At 33.0% G+C, this 27692-nt stretch overlaps 3 protein-coding genes and 1 non-coding gene across 5 annotated transcripts; 3 read left to right on the top strand and 1 right to left on the bottom strand.

Moving 5' to 3' along the window:
* The first annotated feature begins 910 nt into the window (after positions 1-910).
* On the top strand, positions 911-3471 carry LOC121244773. Its single transcript, XM_041142981.1, has 5 exons — positions 911-1121; positions 1210-1290; positions 1679-1741; positions 2614-2799; positions 3421-3471. Exons 1-4 carry the CDS (start codon positions 1056-1058, stop codon positions 2749-2751), a joined length of 348 nt encoding a protein of 115 aa, XP_040998915.1. The 5' UTR covers positions 911-1055; the 3' UTR covers positions 2752-2799; positions 3421-3471.
* Positions 3472-6493: 3022 nt separating this feature from the next.
* On the bottom strand, positions 6494-7833 carry LOC121243992. Its single transcript, XM_041142043.1, has 3 exons — positions 7550-7833; positions 7198-7411; positions 6494-7117 (listed from the first exon to the last, which is right to left on the bottom strand). Exons 1-3 carry the CDS (start codon positions 7703-7705, stop codon positions 6792-6794), a joined length of 696 nt encoding a protein of 231 aa, XP_040997977.1. The 5' UTR covers positions 7706-7833; the 3' UTR covers positions 6494-6791.
* A 1721-nt stretch (positions 7834-9554) lies between these two features.
* LOC121243991 (protein LAZ1 homolog 1) lies at positions 9555-14607 on the top strand. 2 transcript variants are annotated; one of them, XM_041142041.1, is made up of 9 exons: positions 9555-9711; positions 10069-10458; positions 10667-10723; positions 11617-11725; positions 12027-12211; positions 12320-12408; positions 12713-12968; positions 13693-13938; positions 14023-14607. In XM_041142041.1, exons 2-9 carry the CDS (start codon positions 10243-10245, stop codon positions 14317-14319), a joined length of 1455 nt encoding a protein of 484 aa, XP_040997975.1. In that variant the 5' UTR covers positions 9555-9711; positions 10069-10242; the 3' UTR covers positions 14320-14607. The 2 variants fall into 2 exon arrangements, with proteins under 2 accessions (XP_040997975.1, XP_040997976.1); XM_041142042.1 differs by lacking the exon at positions 10069-10458 and having other exon boundaries at positions 9607-9711.
* Positions 14608-15942: 1335 nt separating this feature from the next.
* On the top strand, positions 15943-16043 carry LOC121245146. The gene has a single exon (XR_005936558.1). It is a non-coding gene; the product is annotated as a small nucleolar RNA Z221/R21b (small nucleolar RNA).
* The last annotated feature ends 11649 nt before the right edge of the window (positions 16044-27692 follow it).

Below are 27692 nucleotides of genomic sequence, written 5' to 3'. Positions count from 1 at the left end.
GGGTCTCTTTCCGCTCTCACTACAAGAAAAATGACTTTTTACGGTGATTTTTGTTTTGTTGCAAAAAAAATTGCCGCAATAAGTAACTATTTACGGCGAAAATAAAATCGTCGCAGCTTGTTCACATCGACTTTGAATTTAAACTCAGTGGTGCAATCATTTTCTTTATTGCAGCGATTTTTTACTATATTGTGGCGAAAATAATCGCTGCAATAAGAAACAATGTGTTGCAACGGAGGAAAATCGTTGGAACACTTCTCTTGGGCGCCAAAACGCATTTTCTTTTATTTTTCCCCCCTGTTTTGTTCCCGAGTACAGGTCCCTTCTCCACTTCGACGTTCTTCCCATTTTCGCCTACCTGCAAATCCCCCCACCCCCACACGGCTTCATCTCCATTTTCAACATCAGGGCACAAAGCTATGTAGTCCTCTTCATTTCCCTTCTGTGGAAGCTAGGATCCTCGTCATTTCCACCCTTCTCCACTTCGACGTACGTTCTTCCCCATTTTCGCCTACCTGCAAATCCACCCATCCCCACACGACTTCATCTCCATTTTTTACATCAGGGCACAAAGCTTCTACTCCTCCACTTAATTTTCCTTCCGCGAAAGCTAGGGTTGTCATTTCCTCTCCATACAAAATCGCATGCCTCCATCATTCTTCTCAGAGTGATTTGTTTTCACTATAGGTATCTCTACAACTCATTTTCTGTTCTCTCCCCCTTCATCAGTGCTAGTTACTTCACAAAAATTGGCCTTTTTGTTTGTAGACTAATTTCTAGATGTTTGAATCTAAAAGCAGGTCCTTTCTTGTACAAGATTTTTTTGTATATTGGGATTTTGTATACATGTTGATGTGGGTATCAGATTAGGGCAAGATTTTGGCATTGGGTACCTGTTTAGAGAGAGAGGGAGGATAGAAGTGTAAGGAGGCAGCATGCTTTTCATTTATTTTAACTTTCTACGTATATTTAAAATATCTATGTGTATGTGTGCACTTGCATTTTTTAATTAATTCATAAATTAGTTCTATTCATTTCATGGATTATGTTTCGTTATGCAGGATGAGTTTGCTAGCTTGCCTGCTATTGTTCCAAAAGGTCCCATTGCCATATTTGGTTTGGTAATTGTTGGGAATGGCATTGATACGTTCTTTCTGAACCAAACATGTAATTTCCAGGATTGTACTCATATTATTCTAAATGTTTCAGGGTGGTGGAACTACTGCTTGGCTAATGCTTGACTTGTGGCCTTCATTGCAACTTGATGGCTGGGAGATTGATGGAATTATAAGGAACCCCTAAGTATCTTTTCCAGTAGACTTATATATATATATATATATATATATATATATATTATGAAAAATGATGATTTCCATCATGATCTGGTTTCTTCCTAATAAATTAACTTCATTTTGTATGAAATATGTATTTTGCTTTTCTATAGGTCTATTGTTGGTCTTGCAATGTGTCAGTTAGATGGTTACTGTCAGTAATATACTTTTAGATTTGAGACCCCCAAAGACCAATGAACTTACTAATTAAAAAGTTACTTGAGGCTATATATATAAATATATATACACATTCGGGACCAACTTCAATCTCAAAATGCTTTAAATTACTTTTCTCTTCAACTAATTTTCAAGAGGGAGCCTAGAGGAAACTCATTGCAATGTGCTAGTTATACCATCTCATTTTAATTGACTTGTTTTCTGAAGGAAAAGTATTGCCACAGTTGCAAGAGGTACACATCTCATTTGTTACATAAAAATTCGGCCTTGGCTTTTGAAATAATGTTTTGGTCTCTGATGCTCAATGTTACCAGTTTTCAAACAAGGCATTTTGTTTATAAATATGTATTATGCGGTCAGCAACTGAGTGAGAATTTTGTTTCAATTGGTGCAAAGTCTAACTAAAATAGATAAATACAGAACAAATTATATAATACTATTTTGGCAGAACAATTTTGATGATTTCAATTCAAAAACTAGTTATTATTTTTTTCACTTTTTCATATTCTCAAGTTGTTTCATCAATAATGTTAACAAAAACATCTTTTTTAACATATGTAATCAGATCGTTTGGTTACGCAACTGATTCTTTACAATGCTATCAAAATTATCTCTCCCAATGCATGTAGTCTCTCTCTCATCTTTTTCTTTCTTTAATGAACCCACGCGAGTTGAGAGTGGACAGGGCCATTTTTTGGAGGGGCCCACTTAAGATTAATATTCAGAAATAGGAATTTTAAATGGGAGTAGTTAAAGAATGAACCAGAGTGTTGCGGTAGTTGGAATCACTTTTTTTTTTTCCAACATATAGTACTACTTCTAAGTAAATGAATTTTACTTTTGCTCTATGTGAAAAAATTTCACCCACTAGAGATAATGTGGCTCTGCCAATATATGCAGTTCTAGATCAAAGATTGTGGAAAGTTTTAATCATACGCTTCACTGTGATCATTTTGTGTTTTGAGCCAAGTTTCTACACTGCATTATCCTTTGCCGTATATGATTGCCTACACCTTAAGTTTTTTCTTGTCATCCACAGCGATTGATTGGCATATTTTTTTCCACATACACTGTTGATTATTCCTTGTGTGAGTGTCTTTGGCAGGTCAATACTTGGTTAGAATTGACTGATAGATTGATGCCCAAGGGTCGTCTCACGGTGAACTGCGGTGGCATCAATGAAGTATCTGTTGTGACAGATGGAGTGCCTCGTCCTGAGACTTCTTCAATTGATGGCCACTGAGTGCAAAATTCTACTATCCAGGCACTACTGAAAGCATTTCCGGAACAAGTAGGGATTCTTCCATTGAAAATATTATGTTCATTTCATTACTCATATTTCTGCATCTACTCTGCATACTATTTTTTTATTACTTATATAAAAAAAATGTTTCTGCATCTACTCTTTCTTCAAGAGTTATGTAAAAATAGTATCTCCCTTCTCTAATTAATACTGTTGTCATTGGATATGATCTTCATTACTACTCATATGCATGATCTTCATTATTGCTCATGCATTGATCCCCTGCCTTATGTACAATGTTTTCAAATTGTCCCTGTTCTGCTTGCTTCATCCCTACAAAAGAGACTTCAAGAAATTGCAATCCCAAACAGCCTAAGAATGGAGACTTTTTAATTAAAAATTCCAAAACGTCCTTAAAGTAGTAAAGATTAATTTCAAAATAATAATGATAATAATAATAATAGCACAAGAGATTGAAATCCCTTATTGGAGATGTACAAGTTAGTTGCATGTGTATTTCTGTTTTTTTAAAGTTGAGATGTACTCTGGTTCTCATTTTTATGCCCCCCTTCCCCTCTCCATACATAATTTGATTTTTCTTGTTATTAATATCCAGTGTAGCCTTTATGTCAACAAAAAGCTCATGGTTTTGAAATTTGACCATTACAGTTGAGCTGGAAGAGAATGCCTAAAAGGGATGGTGAAAATTACCTTGCACTAATGCATTGGGTAATTAATGTAGATTACAGAGTTAATCCAAAAACCATAGCACTTATAATATGAAAATTGGAGTAGGAGTTCTTGGATCAGTACAATTTATCACTAGCTAATCCAAAACCGTGGCATCTAATAAATCAATCATTTCTATCTTTAAAAAGCTCTAGATAAAGTCACTTTTTATGGAGTTAAATGCAGTGGATTAGACCATGAACATTATAGGTGATTGCAATTGCAAAAATAATGGACAAAGCACTAATTATATGTCATCTTTTGTTTTCCTTAGTTTTGAACAATAGAATGGATATATGTTTGATAAAAAAAGATGAAGCACAACTTGGGTATAGTTTATCAGGATTAATTTTGTGGAATTGTTTTTCCTTTTTTTTTTAATTTTTTGAAATATCTTTTCCGGCGACTAAATTTCGCCGGAAATAAGTTTTTGTACACAAAACATATTTCCGGCGATTATATATCGCAGGAAATACAGTTTATCAGCACCATATGGTATTTGCGGTGAATATTATTCACTGCAAAAAAGATTTCGCAGCGATTTAACTAAGCCGTTGGAATAGATCTCACATTAGCGGCGATTTTTACAACGCTGGTATTGATCTATACCGGCGCACTATTATCGCCGCAATTGTTAAATCGCTGTAATTAATCTTTCCCAACGATTAACAACTGAATCGATCTTGCAATTGCGGCGATCAAAGGTACTTTTTGCAGCGAATAAAAATCGCTGGGAAAGAAAATCTTTGCCAACGATTTTTGGCTTCCGTTGGAGTAGATCAAAAGTGGGGCTTTAATACCGGCGAACTTCCAGCGATTTATAAATCGCTGGAATAGGTGAGAGGCGGCGATTTTGTTGGTTTTGCCAGAGAAAGTGAATCGCTGGTAAAGATGATTCCCCTTGTAGTGTCTCATCATCATCTCTTTCATTTTCTTGCTTACTTTGGCTCTAATTGGTTGACATTCATATATATGATCACAAAGCTTTTAAGAATGGAAAGATTTGGATAAGGTCGTCGATCGAGCTAGAATATATATTTTTGTGAATTTTTTTATTAATGATTAATTAACATAAAAAAATGTATTTATTTTTACATTTTTTATGATTGATATATAAACGATTATCTATTTTTTAGCTAGCTAGATCTTACTATAAGAAAAATGAGTACTTGTGACGAATTATTTACGATGAGATCAATGATTATATGTAACTAAAATAGACTCATTTTGAAAAAAAATAATCATTTTAATATAATCATTTTGAGTATACAAACAAAGTTAAGAGAGATAACCGAGCTGTTACTATACCGTACATGAATCACATAATTGAAATATTATCAAAATAATTATATAATATTTACGTATTTTACGGTTATATATACGTAGAATTACTCCTCTCGTTACATAAACATAAATATTTCAATTGAGTCCAAAATTTTGACGATTTTAATATAGATCATGACCGAAATAGGTGATCTTACGATACAAAATTGAGTCCAAAATTTCCAAAAAAGGGACAAAATTACTCGGCTAAATTATTGGCAATTAGTGTGGAAAAGAATGTAGACTCTCTCTCTCTCTCTCTGTCTCTCTGTGGGGCCGTTTTGGAGCTAGCTAGCTTTGCAAAGCAGAACTAGAGATTATCTTTCTTGATCAGCTTTTCTTCTAGTGACGTTCGATCAAAGACTCTAGGGATGTGGTGTAGGGCTTGAAATTTTAAAATCACGTGGACCTAAAATCCTAGCCTTATCCACAATCAGCCTTGTAATTGGTTTATCTCCACATATAATTGATTAATTTCCATCTCTCACCATGATATATATCAATATATTCATAATCACGTCCTGTGAATTGCAAAACTTAAACAAAGAGACCACAAAAGTCAGAAATGGGTTTTCAAGGAGCTGAGAGAGAGAGAGAGAGAGAGAGAGAGAGAGAGAGAGAGAGAGACCTTTGGAGCGAGCGATCGAAAGTGCAAACGAAAATGTTTTACAGAGAGAAGCTTCATAACCATCCATCTTGATCAGTCTTATCAATAACCCTTTCATCAGATTAGTAGGTTCCCTTCCAATTCCCTGCATATCCCTTATTACATGCATCAATATTTGAATTCCCAAGTACCTCAATCTCAGCATCTGTGGCCCAGCTTGGAAGTATCTCCTAGGAAAAATGCAAAAGGTACGCACATTAATCAGAGCCTCATGAAAGCAAATAAATTAAAGAAGATGTTAAGACAAAGAATAAGGCAAATCTTAATTAGAGAGAGAGAGAGAGAGAGAGAGATCAGGGAGAAAGGATTTGAAGTTGTAGTCGTCTTGTAGAGTTCATATAGAGATACGTACTGTAAGGTTAGATATGGGAGCTAATGAGATGGGAGAGGCTGAGGATCTCATGAATGAAGTCTCTGACCATTTGAATCATTTGAAGCAGTTCTTCTTCTGTTATGCTACATATATAACATTCCTTCTGCTTCTGATCCCAAGGAGGTAATACAACAAGCTTTTGTTGCTGTTCTCCTCTCTCTCTCTCTCTCTCTCTCTCTCTCACACACACACACACATTTATATATATATATATATATAAAACTATATAAGCTATTTGGTACCCATGGCGGACGAAATGGTTGTGATCATGTTATTGTCATGAAAACAAACAAAAAGTTGGTCCAGTACTAGAGGGTCGACGCATGCTCAATTTTTAAATATATCAATATTCTCTTAGTAGTACTTCGGGATCCTTAATGATGTACACTGGTACGTACAATGGGTTAATTAATATAACATATTAATATATACAGATGTCACCATACTCCAAACATTTATAATGATCATCAAGACATATATATCGATCGGGAGCTTTCGACTGCAAATAACAGTTCCGCACATGACTTTTCCATAATTTTGTTTTGGACTAAGGTTCTCAATTTGAGAATCATATTGCATGGTTTTTCTCCTGGGAAGAACTTTCTCAACCCATTTGTTTGGCAGCTGAGTAAATCGATCGAGCTGGAAGGTAATCGGAAAGCAAAAAGTATATATTGATCGATATTCATGATTTAATTATCAGCTTACATGAGCTATAGTATATATATCTCTCCTCTTGTCCATTTTGACTTGTCCAAAACCATACAAAAACTGAATCTAGAAAAAGACCTAAGATAAAAAAACTGAGGTCTTCCCCTACGAAATAAAAAACTCCAAACTCACAAAAAAGAAAGCCAAAAAACCTCCATTTTTGTTAGGCTTCAAAAGCACCTGCATCGGCCAGTACTTCTTTTCATGCATACCCAATTAACCCTAATTATGGGTGGCTCAGACGGAGACTTTCTTGCAGTTCTTAGAAAGCCATTTGGATTGCATGTAGCTGGTTTTTCTCCAGGGAGGAATGTAGAGGCCGCTCTCTCTTAGTGATCGTTTCATTGCTGAGCATATCAGAGAGACTATCTTCTCGAGCTTCTCTTCAGTCCCAACAAAGATGGAAGGGATGATGTTTGCGAGCTCCATGTAACTTGGCGTAGGCCTTGCCAATACAAACTGAGACCTAAAATCCATATCCACAATAAGCCTTGTTGGATTCTGATCATTTCCACTTCTCACCATGACATCAATATATTCATATTTTCCTGTGTATTGCAGAACTGAATCAAAGAGATCAAGTCAGTAAGTTATGGGTCTTCAAGAATAGGAGAGAGAGAGAGAGAGAGAGAGAGAGAGAGACCTTCGGATGGATCTATGAAGCGACTCCTGGAACGACCAAAAGTGGAAACCCAAGAAGTAGTGCAGACAGAAGCTTGATAGCCTTCCATCTGCAGTTTCTTCACCATCCATTTCTTCCGATCGTTAGGTCCACATGCGATTCCCATATTCCTCTCATGCATAGATATTTTCTCAAGGACCTTAACCTCGGTCTCTGTGGGCGAACTGATTATCTCCTAAGCAAAACGCAAAAGGTAACAAGGAAAATCAGACCCACATAACAGATAATTAATAAACAATGCAAAGTTTCCAGCATATACAAATATCACAGAGAGAGAGAGAGAGATTTGAAGTTGTAGAAGAGATAAAGATACCTGTAAGAGGTCGCTGGTCATGAGGAATTGCAGATATGGGGGCTGATCATCATTTTGAGAGAGAACAGTACTGAAAGATGGGGCTGAGATGGGAGAGAACTCTGACTCGCTGAACTCTCCGACGATTGGAAAAACTTCTTCTGCACTTCTACTCATATTCCTCCTAATTTCTTCCCAGTGAAGAAAAGTCTAGGGACAGATCGAGGCTTATAATTCTTAAAATGTATGTAATAAGAAAGAGGCCAGTTTGGTATTTTGTGGTGTTGCGTTGGAGGTAACTAGCTAGTCTGGTCGTCGAGGAATTCCCCGGAAACTTTCAAGATGTTACTATGATTTTTAATTTAATCATCTTATCCACCGAAAAATTAAAAAAATAACATTCTTATTAATTTTGACTTTGATTTAAGGCCAATGTAGATTTTATATAATATAATAATTAATAATTATTGATGGATCATTTAGTCTTAATTTGGGTACGTTATTTTCAGAATATTTCACTATTATTTATTATTTTATTATTATTTTTCACATATTTTTTACTACTATTCAATAATATCCTATTATTAATTTTTTATTATTATTCACAGAATACTTAAAAATATCTTACTATCCAAACGTAACCTAAGTATTATTTCAAATCTTGATCATATACATTACAATAACAAATATTATAAGATATTCACCTATTTCTTTTAAACAAAATTAGATTCTAAAATTTGGGTAATTTAAGAGAATCTGAATTAAAGATCGAGCGAAATTCACTTGTTTTGGTGTGGTCATGTTTTTGATAATTAAGGGATCATGAGTTCTTCACGATAAATCATGTCATAACTAATGATGTACTCACAATTTCTTTTATTATTTTTTTTATAATTTATTTTACAATTAACTAGTGCAATTGTGTCATTAAATTAAAATTAATTTAATTTAACAAAATTTTCGTTCTTTTTTTAAAATACCATTTAATTTAGATAGAATAATTGTAAAATATATAGCAGTACGTTTATTATTTTAAAATAACATATATCTAAAACTTAGACTATAAACTTATTAAACTGTCTAAGTACCATTCATTGTAACCTCTTTATAATAATTAATATTAAAAATCATGATCAAAGTGTTAGTAATGACAGTGATTATGAGGGTGATAATGATTTAACATAATAACTATTATATATACATATAGATATAGTGTTAAGAGTAATGTTAGTTACATTCTTAAGGTGTGTAAGTTGTATACGCTCTTTGAAATAAACTCGAGTCTATTATTAAAAAATAATTTTTTCAGGTGAATCTCATATTTATTCATTTTTTTTTCAAAAAAAATATGTTATATATGCACATCTGAAAATTACAAATATTATTTCTCATATCATTAAAAAAAAATGAGATTCTTGATTTTTTAGACGCCTTTTTACTTTGGTAGAGTGAAGGACCGAATTTATATATTCTAAGTAAATAGAATACAAAAATTTTATATGTAGATATTTTTGTGTATTATTTGTGTATTCTATTAATGTAATTAGTTGTGTTATTTTTTTAATATAAAATAATTATTTTAACTAATCATATTAATAAAATATATAAAAAATATATACAAACAAAATTAAACTGAATATTATAATATTTATTATAATATCTAGGCCTAACATGGGCCTTAAAACTATTCCTCCTCACAAAAGCCCACATTGGGCTGGTAGGTAAGATTAGGCCTTTTACTTGTAGTTGGTACTGGCTGGTAAATTCCAGGCTTGACATGGACATCTTCCGTCCGCTAATCCACAACTGACGTGGAACCCAGATCTCGTTCCAAGTCTCTGCCACGTGAGCCTGCTGCCGTGGAAAAAAAAGTAAAAGCACAGATATTCGGATTACCAAAAGCCCGAAGGTTTCGCATCAAAAGACACCTCAGCAAATGGCCTTCGGGACCCGTGTTCTTATTTAATCTCACGGTTGAGCTTTGGCTGTGAGGAAAATAAGTTTGCTGTCACCGTGGTAGTAGCCTTATTCCTTGTAGAACCAGAGAACAAAAAATTTCGTGCGCAGTGATCCCAACTGCCGAAGCAAAATTCAGTTTACTTTCCCTTCTTTCTAATTCGATTTTCCAGGAAAATAATATCGCGACCTTTTGATATTCTCCAGAGGAAATTTCTCAAGCAGAGGTTCGCGCCTATCCCTATTTTGACTTTCGATCATACTCTTTCTTTGAAAAACATAACATGTGTAGGTTTTTTTTGGTTTGTTTCCGATTAGCGGTAATAGGGTTGTCGTCGCTCTATTATCGATATTCTAGGGTTTTGGGTTTTCTTTTATTTTTGTCCATGTGGTGGATTTCGACCTGTTTTGGAGAATGTGGTTTTGTTTGAATAGAGGGATGGACTTAGTTTCATTGAGAATTATAGGTTTGTTTCTAGGGAAGAACTTTCCTTGCCCGCTTGTTTGGTAGCAGAGAAAAAAGAGGAAAAAAAAATTAAATTTGAAGTTCTTAATATGATGATTTATTGCGTTGTATTTTTCAGAGATAAGAAGAAAAAAAGTTGGAAAGAATTGAAGTCCAAAAAGCTACCTAAACCGATTGTGTCAGCTTGAACATACTCCCAAAGTTGAAACTCTACGATCATGAAGTGCAGTACGACACCTGCACGTTGCGATTATCGGTTCATCAAGTAGAATTTATTATATAGTTCTACTCAATGGGATGGAGAGGGGTTTTCTATTCGCTGTTTTTTCTTCTCAAACTGGTTGAGTCCTCCCGTGGATCAGGGAAAATGTGGTTACTTAACTTGGGTGCCGAGTCAACAATATTCTCCAGCTGGCCAATCTTCAGCGCAAGTATATTTGTAGCTGTTGCGGTTGTGCTCTCCATGTATTTGATATTTGAGCATTTAGCTGCTTATAACCAACCAGAGGTTCTTTTATTTATTTATTTTTGTATTATTCTTTTGGTGTATTCACATAATCCCTGTACTATACTGCTATTCTCATATTGCTTCTATCTGTATAATCAACCTTGTATCATCTTTTTGGCTTGGCTAGTTCCACGTAGATTATTACTATTGATTTCTTTTGACATTTTCATCCAAAGTTGATGATAGCTGTAATGGTTGTAAATTTCAGGAGCAGAAGTTTCTAATTGGTCTCATTCTGATGGTTCCTGTCTATGCACTAGAATCGGTATGACTGATGCTACTTTTTTTTTTTAAATGTTTATTTCCCCTTCATTTTGTTTTGCTTTTTTACCCAATGGTCTGCTTGTTTTTCCTTAAATTTCCTGGTAGTTTTTGTTTAACTTTCTATGGCTTATCAATGTTGTAATGCCTGTTATTGGATGATGGCTTTTTTAAATCATGAAGTTAAGATGATTTTTATTGCTTGTTGTTGGATGATGCTTGTACTTCATTTCGATAAAAGTGGTTTTCTGATTACGGTTGGTTCTTCATAAATTTGGATTCCACTGGATAGAGTTCTGAGGACAGTGGAGTACATTGTCAGCAAAGGCAAGCAGTTCTGACAAACCTAAAATATTCGAATCTGCTTGTCAACATTTTCCCAGAAAAAGTTCAGCTAATAGAACATATAGCCAGCTCTTGTATGTTTAGAACTAATTTCATGTTGTGGAAGTGTTTGTGCTTCTGTTTTTGTCACTGTTAACTTTCTCATGAATGTTGCATTTATGTTGTTCACTTATTTTTTTTTTTTGCTATGGCTCAAGTGGTGATGGGTGGGGTGAAGTTGAGATCAGTCTTCGGTTAAAAAGAAAGTGAAATATCTGGAGTCTTATGGAGCTTTTATGTTAACTTTCTTTGAGAGACATCCGATTGCCTTCTTGTATCTCTTGTTGCATAAGAGCTTAAACACATATTATAAAATCAATTCTAATGAACAATATACACTACTGCATTTGAGAAATTTTGGTTACAGAGTTTGACCTTTACTGTTCACATGCTCAAAAAGCCTATTACCCATCTAAATTTTGGGCATTGGCTTGCCTGCATTGCATGAGGAATTCAGCTTGTCTCACTGTGTAGTTTTAGTATTTCATTTGTTGACTAATTGTCTGGGTGCAGATTTTGTCACTTTTGAATTCAGATGCCGCATTCAACTGTGAAGTAATTCGGGACTGCTATGAGGCTTTTGCATTGTATTGCTTTGAGAGATACCTGATAGCCTGCTTAGGTATGTTGATTGTGCCTGCATGCATGTGTAGATATATTTATTTTAGCGGTTACAATCATCATCTCTTTAATCTGTTATATTGGATGATACAATCAGTTTTTAATGGAGTTGAGTTTTGTTTTTGCATCTCTTTTCTTCCTTTTAATAGTTGTTGCAAGCTGGCTTGCACGCTTTGATGTGACATAAGTAATTGATAGGTTGGATAATTGAAATTATGAAGTTCCTGATATCAATGTAATATTATTGACCTTAGAATTTGATATTATTTTCATTTATTTGACAAAAAAATTGCTGCTTGTAGGTGGTGAAGAAAGGACAATTGAGTTCATGGAAAGTCAGAGGCTACTAGATTCCAGCACACCTCTTTTGAAAGAAGCTTATACTTATGGAGTTGTAGAACATCCTTTTCCGCTAAATTTTGTCCTAAGAGATTGGTATCTTGGTTCTGACTTCTATAATGCTGTGAAAATTGGCATCGTTCAATATGTATGTGTGCACCTTTTAATTGAAGATTATTGCATTGTTCTTTTTGTTTTGTTTTTTGTTTTGCATTTCACAGTCCCTGTTTGGTGCTTACCTAAATATTATTTCCAGATGATACTGAAGATGATCTGTGCACTGCTAGCAATGATTCTAGAAGCTTTTGGGGTTTATGGGGAAGGGAAATTTGAGTGGAATTACGGGTAATACATTCTCACCAAAACTCAGAAGGTTTTAATCAGCTTGTGAATTTATAATGATAGACATGCACAAACGCATGTTCACTCACAAAGGCACATAAATGCTCACATCTATAAATGCACTTTCCAGACATCCTCCCCCCATACACAAACATGTTCACACGACTGTTTATAAGTGCACAATTGAGAAATATATGTGCATGCTTGTGTTTACCAAAGGTCAAGCTGAGAATACATTTTGCTTTGCGTTTTGTTAAGTTTCTCTGCTGTTGTTGCAATTATCTCAGTGTCTCTCATTTGTTTGCAGCTATCCATACTTGGCAGTTGTTCTTAATTTCAGTCAGACATGGGCTCTATATTGCCTTGTACAGTTCTATACCGTTATTAAGGATAAATTGGAACCAATTAAACCCCTGGCAAAGTTTTTGACTTTCAAATCTATTGTATTCCTGACATGGTGGCAAGGCATTGCCGTTGCATTTCTTTTTTCCATGGGATTTTTTAAAGGATCTTTGGCTCAGGAGCTGCAAACACGTATTCAAGACTACATCATCTGTATAGAGGTATGAATCGGAAATACACATGTATGATTACTTTTCATTTCCTGACAAACATGTTACTTTCAAACTTCTTTTGACTTTAGAATAGTTTTTTAGATGATATTTAATTTTGAGGTTTTTTACCAAGTTTTCCTTTCAAAATTGAACTCTTTTGATGTTTTGATAATATGGGTAGAAAAGGTTTTGTGGTCATTAGTGCGAGTAAATTATAGTTTGAAAGTGGGGTGCAAACTACCTTTTCCAGATTTTGTGATTTATTTTTAGCTTATTTAGTGCTTTAGGTTTAATCTTTTCACTTATTTGTTTCTTTTTTATAATAGACCACTGATAAAGATTATTTATTGTTATATTTTGTTTAGTTGGTCACGGTTTGTTACATGGTCGGATTGTGACATTCTTATTTTCTTCTAAAATACTTTTTTTTGATAGGAAAAGTAAGAAAATCTTACTTTTAAAATACTGTGGAATAAAAAAAACTTGATGCTATACCGCTTGCATCCTACAGCATTGAACAGGCATTGGGTGTGCCTTTGTGGCTTCTAAATGCTGAAACACCATACTGGTTTTGTTAACCAATCTGTGTTTGTGAAGTAATTTATGAAGCGCAATGTTTTTTGTTGTTTGAGTATTTGATAGTTAGTCATATCAAGATAAAACCTTTATTTAATTTTGCGGATGATCAAGAGTCTACACTTGCACGGCTTCTAATTTTAAGCTTGCCAAATAGATGGGTGTTGCTGCTGTGGTGCACTTGCATGTCTTCCCAGCAGTACCTTACAAACGAGGAGAACGATGTGTTCGCAATGTAGCTGTGATGGCAGACTATGCCTCATTAGGAGCACCTCCTGATCCAGAGGAGGTTCGTGATTGTGAGAGATCAACTAGAATGCGCCTGGCTCGGCATGATGAGCGAGAAAAACGTTTGAATTTCCCCCAGAGTGTCCGTGATGTAGTCCTTGGAAGTGGTGAAATTGTGAGATACCAAACCTTTGCATTTTAGTTCTTGAATTTCCTTAGGCTTATTTTTTCTCTTTTGCTGACGAATTTGCTCTTTCAGATTGTTGATGACATGAAGTACACCGTATCGCATGTTGTAGAACCAGTTGAAAGGGGAATTGCAAAAATAAATGAAACCTTCCAACAGATATCCGAAAATGTGAAACGCCACGAGGAACAGAGGAGGAGCATCAAGGATGATAGTTATCTCATCCCGTTGAATTCATGGACGAGGGAATTTTCTGAAGTTGACGATAATCTTGTCGAAGGCAGTGTCAGTGACAGTGGTCTATCCATTGGGAGAAGACAGCATAACCTATCGAAAGCCTCGGCATCTCGAACTAAAACTGGCAGATAATGTTCACAGCTATATATATATCATGTAAATACGCACAACTGAAATTCATATTGCACCACTCGGTGCGGCGTGATTTTTCGTTGCCGTCGCGGAAGAGTTGGTGGCTGTGGGGGGTAAGGCATCAAGGGGTCCTAAGAGAATTGTTAATTGGGAAAGGGTCGATTGAGAGACCAAAAAAATGATGGCCAATTGGCCAATAGTCCATAACACCTATGTTACTGTTATATCCGAACTCTTAACAATGAAATGAATCGCCCTGGGAGAATATGCTTGATTTATGTTCAAAAATTCTGTTTGAAAGTTGGTACAAAGCACTAGCTTTTGATGCAACAAACATCATACTAGGTTAAATAATTAAATTTTAAGGGTTTTTTTTTTTTTTTTTTTTTTTTTTTTTTTTTTTTTTTTTTTTTTTTTAAATCTTCTTCTTATTAACGGCGTGGAGGGTGTTCATTTCAGATTGTAAACAAAGTATTCTTCTATATTATGATAAAAACCCAACCTATAATCCAAAAGTTTTAAGAATGTTAAATATTAAACCCTAACTTTTAGAATTATAACATTTCAATATGCTTCTGAATTTGATGTCCACAACAGCCCATGACACTGACTCGGTGGTGGTCTTTTTCTTAACCTATAGGTCGTCCTTCTATTTGAACTTGTGAGATGGTTAAATACTAATTGTTAAAAACTCTACCAATCCAAAAGTCTTATAATTGCTAGTTCTTAATTTGGTCAAGTCCTTAACTCTTATGAGATCATATGAGATCATAACATATTACCAGTAACTTCATTATAATAAATATATAAATCTGTTATTATTTTAAAAAGAATATGTTAAGTCGAGGTGTGTTCCATGTCCCTTGGATGGAGATAAATGATATTTACAGTTTTAGGGTGTGTAAGACTTACACACCCTCTTTTAAAAAAATAGTTAAATTTGGGATCCACACGAAAAATAATTTTTTTAATAATGAATCTCACTTTAACTTAAAAGGAGTGTACAAAACTTGCATACCCTAGAGACTATATCTAGCATTATTTATACGTGCTGACATGTCAACTATTAAAATAGTGAAGACTTTGAAACTTGAAATTCAAAATTCAAATTAAAAAAAAAAACTGATAGAATAGGATGAATATTCAATACGTATGTTATTGTGTATAAAATTATACTCAATAGCACTACTCATCATTCTAACACCATACATCTGTTAATAAAAGAAATAAAAAATAGAAAATAAAAGTAAGTGTGGTGTAAATATAATAAGTATAAATATAGACGAGGATAAAACGTCATCACACCTTTTAAAAAGAATAAATCTTCACAATATCTTCACATTCTACACTCCGTATTTTTTTTAATTTTTATTATTTTTTTCTTTTATCAAATATTTATTACATGAATAATGAATAGAAAATTTGTTCTTGGCGTCCGTCTCCTTCTCTGCCTCTCTCTATATATATTGTTGTTCGATAAAACCCTACGCCGATAGTAATCTTCTTCTTCTTCTAGTATCGCTCTGTCTCTCAAGCTAGCTCTCTAATATATGTTCATAGTTTAGGAAATGTTAGGGTTTTTTGGGCAATGAATTTCCATGAAGGATTATAATTTCCGGAGAGGGACGGTGATGAGTACCTGAGAAAGTCATGCACCACTCTGACGATTTTTACATCGATCTGTGCTGATAAATTTTCTCATACCCATAACATTCTCTGAGTTCCTTTCCTTGCATATTAGTTTTCTCTTTTCTGCAATCATTTCTTGTTTAAATCTCTTTGCTTTATTGTTTAGAATTTTCTGTATGATTTTACAAAACTCTTGATTGAAGGGGGGGGGGAATCAGATGATGGGGTCTTCTTCTTAATCAGATAGAAGACCTAAGCCATGATGCGGACCTATACTCTGTGAGGATGATCTTTGGTTTCTGATGGTTCCTTCTTTGATATTCCTGTTAACCTATTTCTGCATAATTGTTTCATTTTGATTCTAAAAGCTCTTTCTTTCTCATACCTAGCTTGAAATAATGGGCTTAACAAAATTGGATCTTTTAATTTCACTAGTTGAAAGAAAAATTGGGTGAAAGACAACAACCCAAAGTACTTGGATTTGTTTGTGTTCTGAGAGGGTTAAATGATAACATTGCTATCAATTGGACGTAATTGATAATTACGTAATAAATGAAATTTATGAGTAATGTTAGATATAATTATGAATTATGTAAGTATCGTATATTTTTTTTTAAAAAAAATAAAATTTATTATTAAAAAATTAATTTTTTCGTGTGAATTTTTGAAATTTATGACTGAATTATCATTGCTATTTTTAAAATTATATCAGTTTGGTGACTACACACTACCCATGTATATTTCTTAGAAATACAGTCTTGTTTGTTTTCGAAAAACATCTCATTTCATCTCATCTCACCTCATCATTACAACTTTCTCAAATCTCCACAAAAAATAAAATAAAAAATTCAACTTTTTCAAATTCTAAAACAAAAATAATATTAAAAAATATATTCTAACATTATTTTATTCAACTTTTTAACTTTAATCTCATCTCATCTCATCTCTGAAAACAAACTGGCCTTAACTTCATCTGCAAATTCTGACCACGAAAATGTCCACAAATACTGAGTAATTTTCCTTTTTTAACCAAAGAAATTCTGGAAAAAAACAAGAATATCTTGTTTTCCATGCAGGAAGTTCCACCTAACACTATCCTATTTTTATATATAATACTTAAAAAGAAAAATTTTATTTATCATCTTTATATTATGTATAATTTTTTTTATTTGTTAAATATATAATATATGAATGATGGAGTACAGAAAATTAATTAATTTAGAAAGAAATGCGTAATACACAAGTTTCAAATATACAATTATTTTGAAAAATAGTTAATTCCACCATATAAAAAAAAGAAAAAAAAAAAAAAAGAAAAAGAAAAATATTTTTATTGTGAGACTCACGGTTTTTTTTTTTTAATAGCAAGGGGTGACCTTATTTTCTTCATTTTTTTGCCTTTTTCGGTGAACGTTTTATTTTTTACAACTCTGCCTTTGAATGCTATATGTATAAAATCAATATGTAATTTTCAAAATACCAAATTTTATTGTTGAGAAGTCGCATAATATATTTCCGAGTTATGTTATTATTAAATAAATATTATATATACAATTAATTAAACTTATAAAATAAAATGATACATATAATAAAATTACTACATTTATTTAAATTTAAATATTTAATTGAGTTATTCATTTTTGTTTAGAATTAGTAGTAATGTATTTTTCCTAACTTATATATTTTGTTTACTTAATTTATGCCCATTTATTTTAGCTCACTATATTAATAGTACTTCTTGGTCACTCTTCACTCAAATTCTTTTGTAAGACTTATCATTGCTAGCATAGAAATAGATAGGGGTGGGCAAAAACTTTAAAATTTCGACTCCAGTTGAATATTGACAAGGGTTCCATTGGTCGGAGTCAGAGCTCCGACTCCATTAGTCGGAGTCAAAGTCGAAGTCAAAGTTCGGAGCCCACATGAGCTCCACATAGGGGCTTTGAACTATGTGGGCTTCGAACTCCGACATATTTTTTTTTAAAAAAATCACATAATCAAAACGACGTCGTTTCACTTCAAGATGAGTGACGTCGTTTCGCTCAGAAGGGGCCCCAGAACGCAGGACCCCTACTGAAGTAACTAAATGACGACGACGTTTCGTGAAGAAGGGGGTCCAAAACACAGGACCCCCTTCTTACCCCCTCACTTTCGCACAACACCCATCTGCAACTCCCTCTATCTCCCTCATCTCCACACTGTGCTTCACCTCTCCCTCCGCCTACTATCACCTGAGGCTGCCGTGAGTTACATTCCGAAGTTCATCACAAATTATAAGCCTTTTGGTACTTACTCATTCACTCAGTTTTTTTTTTTTTTTTGTAGAATTTTAGGGTTCTAAAATCATTTAATTGTCACATTGTGGTTTGGAATTTGTGAAATGTGTATGATTTGTTGTTCATTTCAATTATTTGTTATTTACATTTCAATGATTTCAATTTTTAGGCTATTAAATTTAAGAATTGGAGGATTTAGGTTTTGAAAAAATTAGGTCTTTTTGTTCCAGATAATGTTTACTCAAGTGTCGCTCGAGTGAACGTCACATAAATTGTTCGATTGAGCCTTCGCTCGAGTGTAGCTTGAGCAAACATCACACATATTGTTCGCTCTAGTGTGGCTCGAGCAGTCATTTAGTTTTTTTGTATTTTATTTATTTTTAAAATCACAAACACGACTAGACACATGTTTTTCCTTTTCAATGTATTTATAATTTGCAAATAATTTTCATAATATGTTAAATGATAGTTGTTTGTTAATTATTTCATATTATTTGCATAGCAAATTATGGTGCTACACCATCTCACTGCGATTCTCCACAAGAGGATGACGTATAGTCATTGGCGTCATCTACAAGTACTTCAGGCCGTAGACCCTCATCTAGAGCAGCTATTTCTTGTGCAAGTAGTCGAGTCTTAATAGATCTAGAAGAAGTTGATATGCTTAATAAGGATGAGGAGTTGATGAATGTTGAGGCTAATCCATCGGCACAACTTAGTAAAAAAAGTCATGGATATGAGAACATTTCACCAAAGTTTCCGGTGATCGTGAGAACTCGTAGGCTCGATGTAATTATTGTGGACAACTATGCAGCTATCATTCGAAAAAGTAAGGCACATCAGTATTAATGTCACATCTTACGGGCTGCCAGCGATATAAGATACACAAAGGGCTGGTGGCAACTGATCAGACAAAACTGAGTTAGGAGACTTCTACAGCCACTGATGACATGCAGATTATGAAGCTATCAATTTCTCAATAAAGTGAGAAGATGTTGATGGATGTTCTTACAGAGATGATCATCACTGATGAGATGCCTTTTACCAAGGTTGACAAGGCAGACTTCTGAAAATTTGTGCACACTTTAAAACCACGACTTCCTATACGGTATACCGTGGTGTGCGATTGTTTGAAGAGGCATGCCAAGGAGAAGGCAGTGATGAAGGAAATGTTTGTCGCCACTAGCCATAATGTCATTTACGACTGATAAATGGACCTCCATACAGAATGTTGGCTACATGTGTATCACAACCCACTTTATTAATAGTCAGTGGATGTTGCACAAGCGGATTATTGGTTTTAAAGAAATTGTTGATCATAAGGGTTTATCCATTGGCAAGGAAATGAATGACTGTATAGATGATTGATGGATCATAAAAGTGTTTTATATCACGGTTGATAATGCCAGTGCGAATGACGTTGCCATTGATTGGTTCAGGTTGAATATGACGGTAAATGAGGATATCATTCGTGAGAATTAGTTTATTCATGTTCAATATTGTGCCAATATCATTAACCTCATAGTTTCTAAGAGGTTTAAGAAGGTTGATGATTTCATTATTAAAGTCCAAAACCTTGTGAGATATGTAGAGCTTCTCCTCAACGGCTCTGCCAGTTTAAGGCAATAGCCAAACAACTTGGAATCCTATCTACAGTTTCAGGCAATTAGACGTTCCGACTTGATAGAATTCTACATACATGATGTTGTATGTAGCGCAGAAGTACCAAACAACGTTCGAGCGAATAAGGTTCTAGGATGGGGGCATTATATATGCTTTGTTGGAGTCAGTTGGGGGGAGAAGGGTGCTCGGTGTGCCGGATATAGTTAATTAGGTCAATGTCAGGTATTTTGTTCCATTTTTGAAGTTATTTTATGACATAACTATGTGGATATGTGGGACAAAATATTCTACTACAAACATGTACTTCGAGAAGCTCTCGGGACTTTATAACCACTTGCAACAGAGTTATGCTGGCAGTGTGGGTTTGTTGAATGAAATGACTATGATGATGAAATACAAATGTTATAAATATTAGGGGATGTTGAGAATATAAATAGATTATTATTTGTGGTTGTGATCCTTGACCCCCGGTATAAGTTGGTGATTGTAGAAGATTGGATTAGAGACGTCCTCGACAATGAGGGCATTGATTAGTTTATTAGATCGCTTAAATGATATATTGATAATTTATATAGCCATTACAACAATAATAGTCAATTTTCAACCAAAGGTAGTAGCTCCTCACGCCCTACCGACTCGACATCTTTCTGGGATGACACACATGCACAAAGTTTAAATTTATTACGACTACGACGGTATCATCAAAACTGTACATCGAGGAATATTATGCAGTGTAAGTCTGAGTTTGAGTGTTACTTTATGGAAGATGTCGAGACACCTAGTGAAATATTCCATATATTAACTTAGTGGAAGTTGAATTCTGGCAAGTTTCCAGTCCTTTCCCGAATAGCAAGGGATGTACTATCCATTCATATCACTACGGTTGCCTCTGAGTCCGCATTTAGCACCGAAAGTCATGTCTTGGATACTTATCGGAGTTCATTGTCTCCCACCACCGTCGAGGCCCTCGTTTACACACAGATCTGGTTAAGTTCAACGCCTATTAGAGTAGATACCATTGATGCCGAGAGCTATAGGCTTGAATTATGTAACTTTATGATTTTAAATAATTATTTACATAATTTTAATAATTTTATTATTTAATTTATAATTTATATGATTTTGCAAACATAGTTGTGAACCTAAGACTAATTGTGGATGACTGAGATGGAAGCATTATGGGATGACCCCTTTATTGGTGAGAAACTCAATACCATGATTACCATCATACAAAACTCGTCATAGTTAGAAGTAGAGGTGAGTTCATAATATGTGTCCGATTTTATGTTATATATTACTTGGCTGATGGTTTATAAGTCTATAGTTAAATGACTAAAGCATAATGCATCTGATCAATAAAACTTCATGCAGAAAAATTGAAAATCACAATCTAGTCATCAACTCAAATGCATGGACTGTTAAGACTGCTGCGGGGGACATTATTTATATTTTGGTATTGTAAATTTAAATTTAAATTTATTGTTTGCACACATTATTACCTATTTTTGTATTGTACATGATTTAGTCATTGTATTTAAATTTTAGTTTTTTAACTTGTTTTTTTTATAGTATTTATATTTTTTAAATTAATTTTTTACATTATTTTGTTTTTCTATAATAGTATTTTTTTTTTACATCAAATCAACTCCGATAGGAGCTCTAAGCTCCAACCTCCGATCGGAGTTGAACTCCACTCCGACTCCAATCGGAGTTGGAGTCGGAGTCGGAGCACATTTTGACCTCCAACCCCAATCGAAGTCGGAAGTCCGAGGTTGGAGGTGGACATTTTGATTTTGTCGGAGTCAGAGTCCACCCAAGAAATAGAGGTGAATAAGTGACCAAAATATCAAATTGCTAAGTTAGAATTTTAAAAATAAAATTTCTAACATACTAACAATCTTTTAAATATTTACTTACCATATAATACCTTAAGATATTTAATTATATGGACTATTTTTTAATTAAGAAATTTAGTTATATTTAGGTACTAGTGATATAAATTTTCAATTTTTAATGACCAAAATGTACTACAAGTTGTCCATGATATATTAATAATAAAATCCATATTGCATCTCATTGTGTATTGTGATGTAGAATATCTTAGTTTTGATTGATCTCTGAAGAGAGATATAAATAGATGAAACGGTTATAATATCTATCTCTATTATATAAGAGGCTATCAAACGGAAATTCATGTCTTAATGGAGTTACAGTAATTTTAATTCTTTTCCATTAACTTTCTGTTTGATAGCCTCTCTCTCAATTTTAAATTCCCAGAAACCAGACCCTCTCTCTAGAAACCAAACCAGACTCTCTCTAGAAACTAGATCCTCTCTCTCTAGAAACTCGCTCGTCCGAATCAAGTTGGAGGGAAGGGGGCCTTCGGCTCCTTCTTCCTCTTCCTCTCCTCGTCGGCCCTTTGTCTCCGGTGGTTTTTTTTGTTTGTTTTTTTCAGGTTTTTGACCATCGTCTGACACGCGCACCACCAGGAGAAGCCTCACATGTTGATCTTGCGGTCGACTAGATTGGGAGCCAATCGGAGAGGTGCGTTGCACCGACGTGCGGTTTAAAGGAAACCCGTGGGGTTCTCAAACCACCACGATTCATCTTCCGTTTTGTTTTTTTCCCATCGATTCACATATTTCCATTTTCACCCCTTCCGTTTTGTTTGTTTCCTATTTTTTTCCTTCTTACTTGCGTCGCACATGACTCCACCGCATGCCGCCATCACACATTCTTCGTTTTTGTGTCGGTGCTGTGTGGGCAAGGTTTTTGTTGATTCTACTTCTTTTCACTCTATGGGATGTGAATTTGAAGGATGATTTGATTTTTTTTTTTTCCGTTTCGTGTGGATTTTTTTATTTCATTTTTTTGCTTGTTAGGTTTTTGTTCTCCATTTTTTTTTGGATGTGAATCTGCTTGTTGAATTTTTGTTCATCGGTATGGACCATTTTTTGGAATCTGAAGGATTTTTTTATTTTTTTTCCGTTTCATGTGGATTTTTTTATTTATTTCATTTTTATGTTTGTTGGATTTTTGTTCTCCATTTTTTTTTTTTTGGATTTGTCAATTGCTTGGATGTGAGTTTCTTGTTCATTCTTCTAGGTATGTTTTAGTTTTTAGTGTGGATCCTCTCTCATCTCTTTGTGGGATGTGAATCTGAAGAGCAATTTGAAAATTCTTTCTAGTCTTGTTGTTCTTCAACTCAAAACCATTTTTTTTTTTTTGTTTTTCTGCTTGTTGATTTTTCTTTTCCATATTTTTTTGTTGAGTGTAAGTTTGCTTGTTGGATTTTCCATTTGTCATTATGAACCAAATTTTTTTGGCTCGAGCAGTTGCTTGGATGTGATTTTGTTTTTGCTTCATCTAGGGACTAGGTATGCTTTACTTTTTTGCTTCATCCCAACCATGGATTCTGAGGAGAAGTAGCTCAATGAGCTGGGTTACAAGCAAGAACTCCAAAGATAAATGATTATTCTTTGTTCGATTTTTCCTGCTACTTTGTTTTTGGTTTCCCTCTGCAATGTTCTTGTTTCATTGTATATATTTTCTTCTTCCTCGTTGTTTAATTATATAAAATCCTATACTTTTTCTTGTTGATGATGATTTTTTTTTTAATTTCCTTTATTGTTTAATTTGTTGTGGACTTTGTTCAAAATACTTGCAATATCGTTTTCACGATGATCACTTTTATATGGATTACTCCACTGTATGGTTCAAACCTTCAATAAGCATGTCCTGCAAGTCTTGTGTGGGGTTGGGTGGTAGTTTCGTTCTTCACCTGGTTTGTTGGATTTGTGATATCTGCGATCTGTTCTTCTTTCGCTTGGATGTGATTTTGTTTTGCTTCATCCAGGTGTGATTTACTTTTTTGCTTCATGGTTGATAGATTAATTAACTTAATCATGTATATCTTTTTGACTTATGGACCATTTGAATTGTCTTTTATGGAAAAATATAAAAGAGAAACATATTGGATCTTCTTTATGTCCTGCTTTTTGATTTAAATTAGATTGATCGAGATTCGACCAAAAAGAAAAAGAATGATTATTACCATTGAATTGTTATTGTAAACTACATTAAGATTTTAATTTTAATTTTCTTTTTAACTTGTTGGAAGGCTTATGCAGAATCACAAACACTGCAGAGCATCATTTTATTATGCACTGGAACAAATAAGGATGGAGGATATCTTGCCCCAAAGTGGTTATTCTTATGCATGTACACATACCTGACTATTATTTGGGCATTTCTCAACACTTTTGCATTACAAGTGATTGCCTTCATCGACATAATCTCAATATGGTGGCAGGTATATTAGTTAGATAGGCTTGTTTGTAGACTCTTATATATATATATATACTAACTATATACTCATTGGAATCACCTAATAATTAATCATCTGAACTTCACCTATCAATGTTCATTTAATGATGTTGTCGTAGTTGGTAAGCCTGCATTAGACTTTCATATTAATTGATTAGCTGTTATTGTCACTACGTCTGATTAATATAATAATTTTTAGTAAAATATATATTATCCTTCAGGCTACTTTTGACATAAGCGCCATACAAGTTCCCTCCAGTCACAATTATGGACCCTCAAATTAGATACCCTTACAAAGTTTGTAAGGGTATCTAATAGTAGAACCCTGAATAGTAGAACTCATGCATTTAGTATTTGAAAGTACTGTGTACACTGTTGCAGGAGGATCAAGATGGGATATTGATAGGAATGATTAAAAGTTTGCCTGTATATGTAAATAACTAATTTAAACCTAGCCTCTCAAAATGCAAAGCAATAGCATCTATATATATATATATATATATTTAGGTTGCGTTTGAATGTTAAATTGAGTTGAGTTGAGATAATAAAATATTGTTAGAATATTATTTTTTAATATTATTATTATTTTGAGATTTGAAAAAGTTGAATTGTTTATTATATTTTGTGTTAGAATTTAAAAAAAGTTGTAATGATGAGTTAAGATGAATTAAAATATCAACTCATCTCATCTAATCATTACAATTTTTTTAAATTTCCACATAAAATAAAATAAACAATTAAACTTTTTCAAATCTCAAAATAAAAATAATATTAAAAAAATATATTTTAACAATATTTTATTCAACTTTTAATTTTAATCTCATTTCATCTTATCTAAAAAACAAACGAGGCCTTCATTTCACCAGTTGAAAGAAAAATTGAGTGAAAGACAACAACCAAAGTACTTGGATTTGTTTGTCTTAGAGGGTTAAGGTCTTGTTTATTTTCACAACTTCTCTAAACTTATTTTATATAATCATTATAATTTTTTTAAATTTTCATACAAAATAAAATAAATAATTCAGTTATTTTAAATCTCAAAACAAAAATAATATTAAAAAATAGAAATACTTTAGCCACAAAGAGATTACATAAAAATAAATCTAAAAACTGACGTGGATTGATGCAGTGCATCAGATTGTAAATTTGTGAGTTTATTTTTATGTAATCTATTTGTATGTAACAGCTCTCTTAAAAAATATATTCTAATAATATTTTATTTAATTTTTTAATTTTAATTTCAATTCATCTTATCTCATTTACGAAAATAAACTAAACTTAAATGATAAGATTGCTATCAATTGGTGGATAATTATGTGATAAATGAATTTTCCGAACACTCCATTAATCAAAGGATTGTGATAATGTTGTTGGATTGCTGTTGTGACCTCTCTCAAGAATGATTGATTTAAGTCGTAGAGACGTTGCATGTTGTACTATAATACGGAGCAACTTGCCAACTTGTTTGAATATAGAATTGTTAAAATTATCTCAGTTTGGTGACTACACACGACCCCACGTGTATTTCTTAGAAATACTGAAAATAAAACTTGCTGATAATGCAGCAAGTTCCAAAATGATGTAACTTACCGTACAGTTTGAATTTAGAGGTGAGTTAAAATAATTTATTAATAATAAAATAAAAATTAAATTATTTATAATATTTTATATATAAATTTGAGAAAGTTGTAATGATGAGTTGAAATGAGTTGAAATGAATTTTAGATTCAAGCGAAGCAAAATTCTCTAAGACCCTGCTTTGGTGTATAACTAAATTATTTTATTTTATTTTATATAATTATTATAATTTTTTTAAACTCTCATATAAAATAATATTTTATTTTATTAAATCTTAAAATAAAAATAATATTTTATTTAACTTTTAATTTAAACATTCAATCATCTATTTAACTAAACGAGTATAAATTTTTGAACCGTATGAATGGTCTATGCAAGATGAATTAGCTTCAGCCTTGCACAAGAGTTAGATATTTTTGTATCTTTGAATCATCTTCCTAGGCTGGTGTTGTGGTCCTGTGGAGAAGTAGAACAACAATTGAACAGCAATTGCGTGAGAGCATTGGTATTGGACTCATCAAATGAGTTGAATCTTCAAAATTTGATAAATTTATATTTAAAATCACTGCATTGAAATGACTAAATACTAAAATCTGAATATTTAAGCTACAGTGCATTTCAATTTATCTTCTTAGGCTGATGTTGTGGTCTTGTGGTGAAGTAGAACAACAATTGAACAACTATTGCGTAAAAGCAGCCATCTTCTATTCAACTTCATCTGCAAATTCTAACCACGAAAATGTCCACAAATACTGACAAATCTTCCTTTTTTAACCAAAGAAATTCTGGAAAAATAAAAAAATCATGTTTTCCATGCACGAAATTCCACCTAGCACTGTCCTATTTTTATATATAATACTTAAAAAAAAATTCTATTCATTTATATTACACATGATTTTTTTTCTTATTAATTAAATATATAATATATAAATGATGAGTAGAATAAATCAATTAATTTAATAAGAATAAAATCAAAAAGTCTAGATAGCATGTGCAGCAGCTGCCGCCCATCACAAAGTCTCCCAAAAAAGAAATGCTTAACACACAAGTTTCAAATATACAATTATTTTGTAAAATAGTTAATTTCACCATAAAAAAAAAAAAAATATATATATATATATATATATATATATATATATATAAAACTTATTGTGAGACTCATATATATATATATATTTATTTTCTTCCCATTTGGTTGTAAGATTCAATTGAGATCAACTCAGTTCAGTTTAATTTTAAACTAAGTCTAACATCTAAATACCTAACTCTCAAATTACTAAACTCATTTTAACTCAAAACCTTCTTATATATATGAGATCCACAACCTTTTTCAACTTAACACATTTTTATATGTGAGATCTACAATCTTTATTAATTTTTCATAAATAGTACTAAACTCATCTTAACATCCAAACACATCTAAACTCATTTTAGATGGTCCCAAATAACTCACATTATCTGTTAAATTCACTACTATTCATAAAGAATTCAGCTCAATTCAACATCCAAACGCACTCTAAATAGCAAAGGGTGGCCTTATTTTTTATTTTATTTTATTTTATTTTATTTTTTTGCATTTTTCGGTGAATGTTTTATTTTTTTACAACACTGCCTTTGAATGCTATATCTATAAAATCAATATGTAATTTTCAAAATACCAAATTTTATTGTTGAGAAGTCCCATAATATATTTTAGATGAAAAAATCTAGGCAGCAGGCACACACTCTAGTAAAGTGACAGAGGGAAAAAAAAGAAGAAGTTACATAGTATGTGCAATGAGTGCATTGTTACAGTAGTTTCTCTCTAATTTTCCTCATTTTCGATTTATGTTATTATGAAATAAATATTATATACAATTAATTAAACTTATAAAATAAAATGATATATATAATAAAATTACTACGTTTATTTAAATTTAAATATTTAATTAGGTTGTTCAA

This window comes from Juglans microcarpa x Juglans regia, chromosome 8S (assembly GCF_004785595.1).
Source record: "Juglans microcarpa x Juglans regia isolate MS1-56 chromosome 8S, Jm3101_v1.0, whole genome shotgun sequence".
Taxonomy (NCBI): domain Eukaryota; kingdom Viridiplantae; phylum Streptophyta; class Magnoliopsida; order Fagales; family Juglandaceae; genus Juglans; species Juglans microcarpa x Juglans regia.
This window is presented reverse-complemented; position numbering and strand designations above follow the sequence as displayed.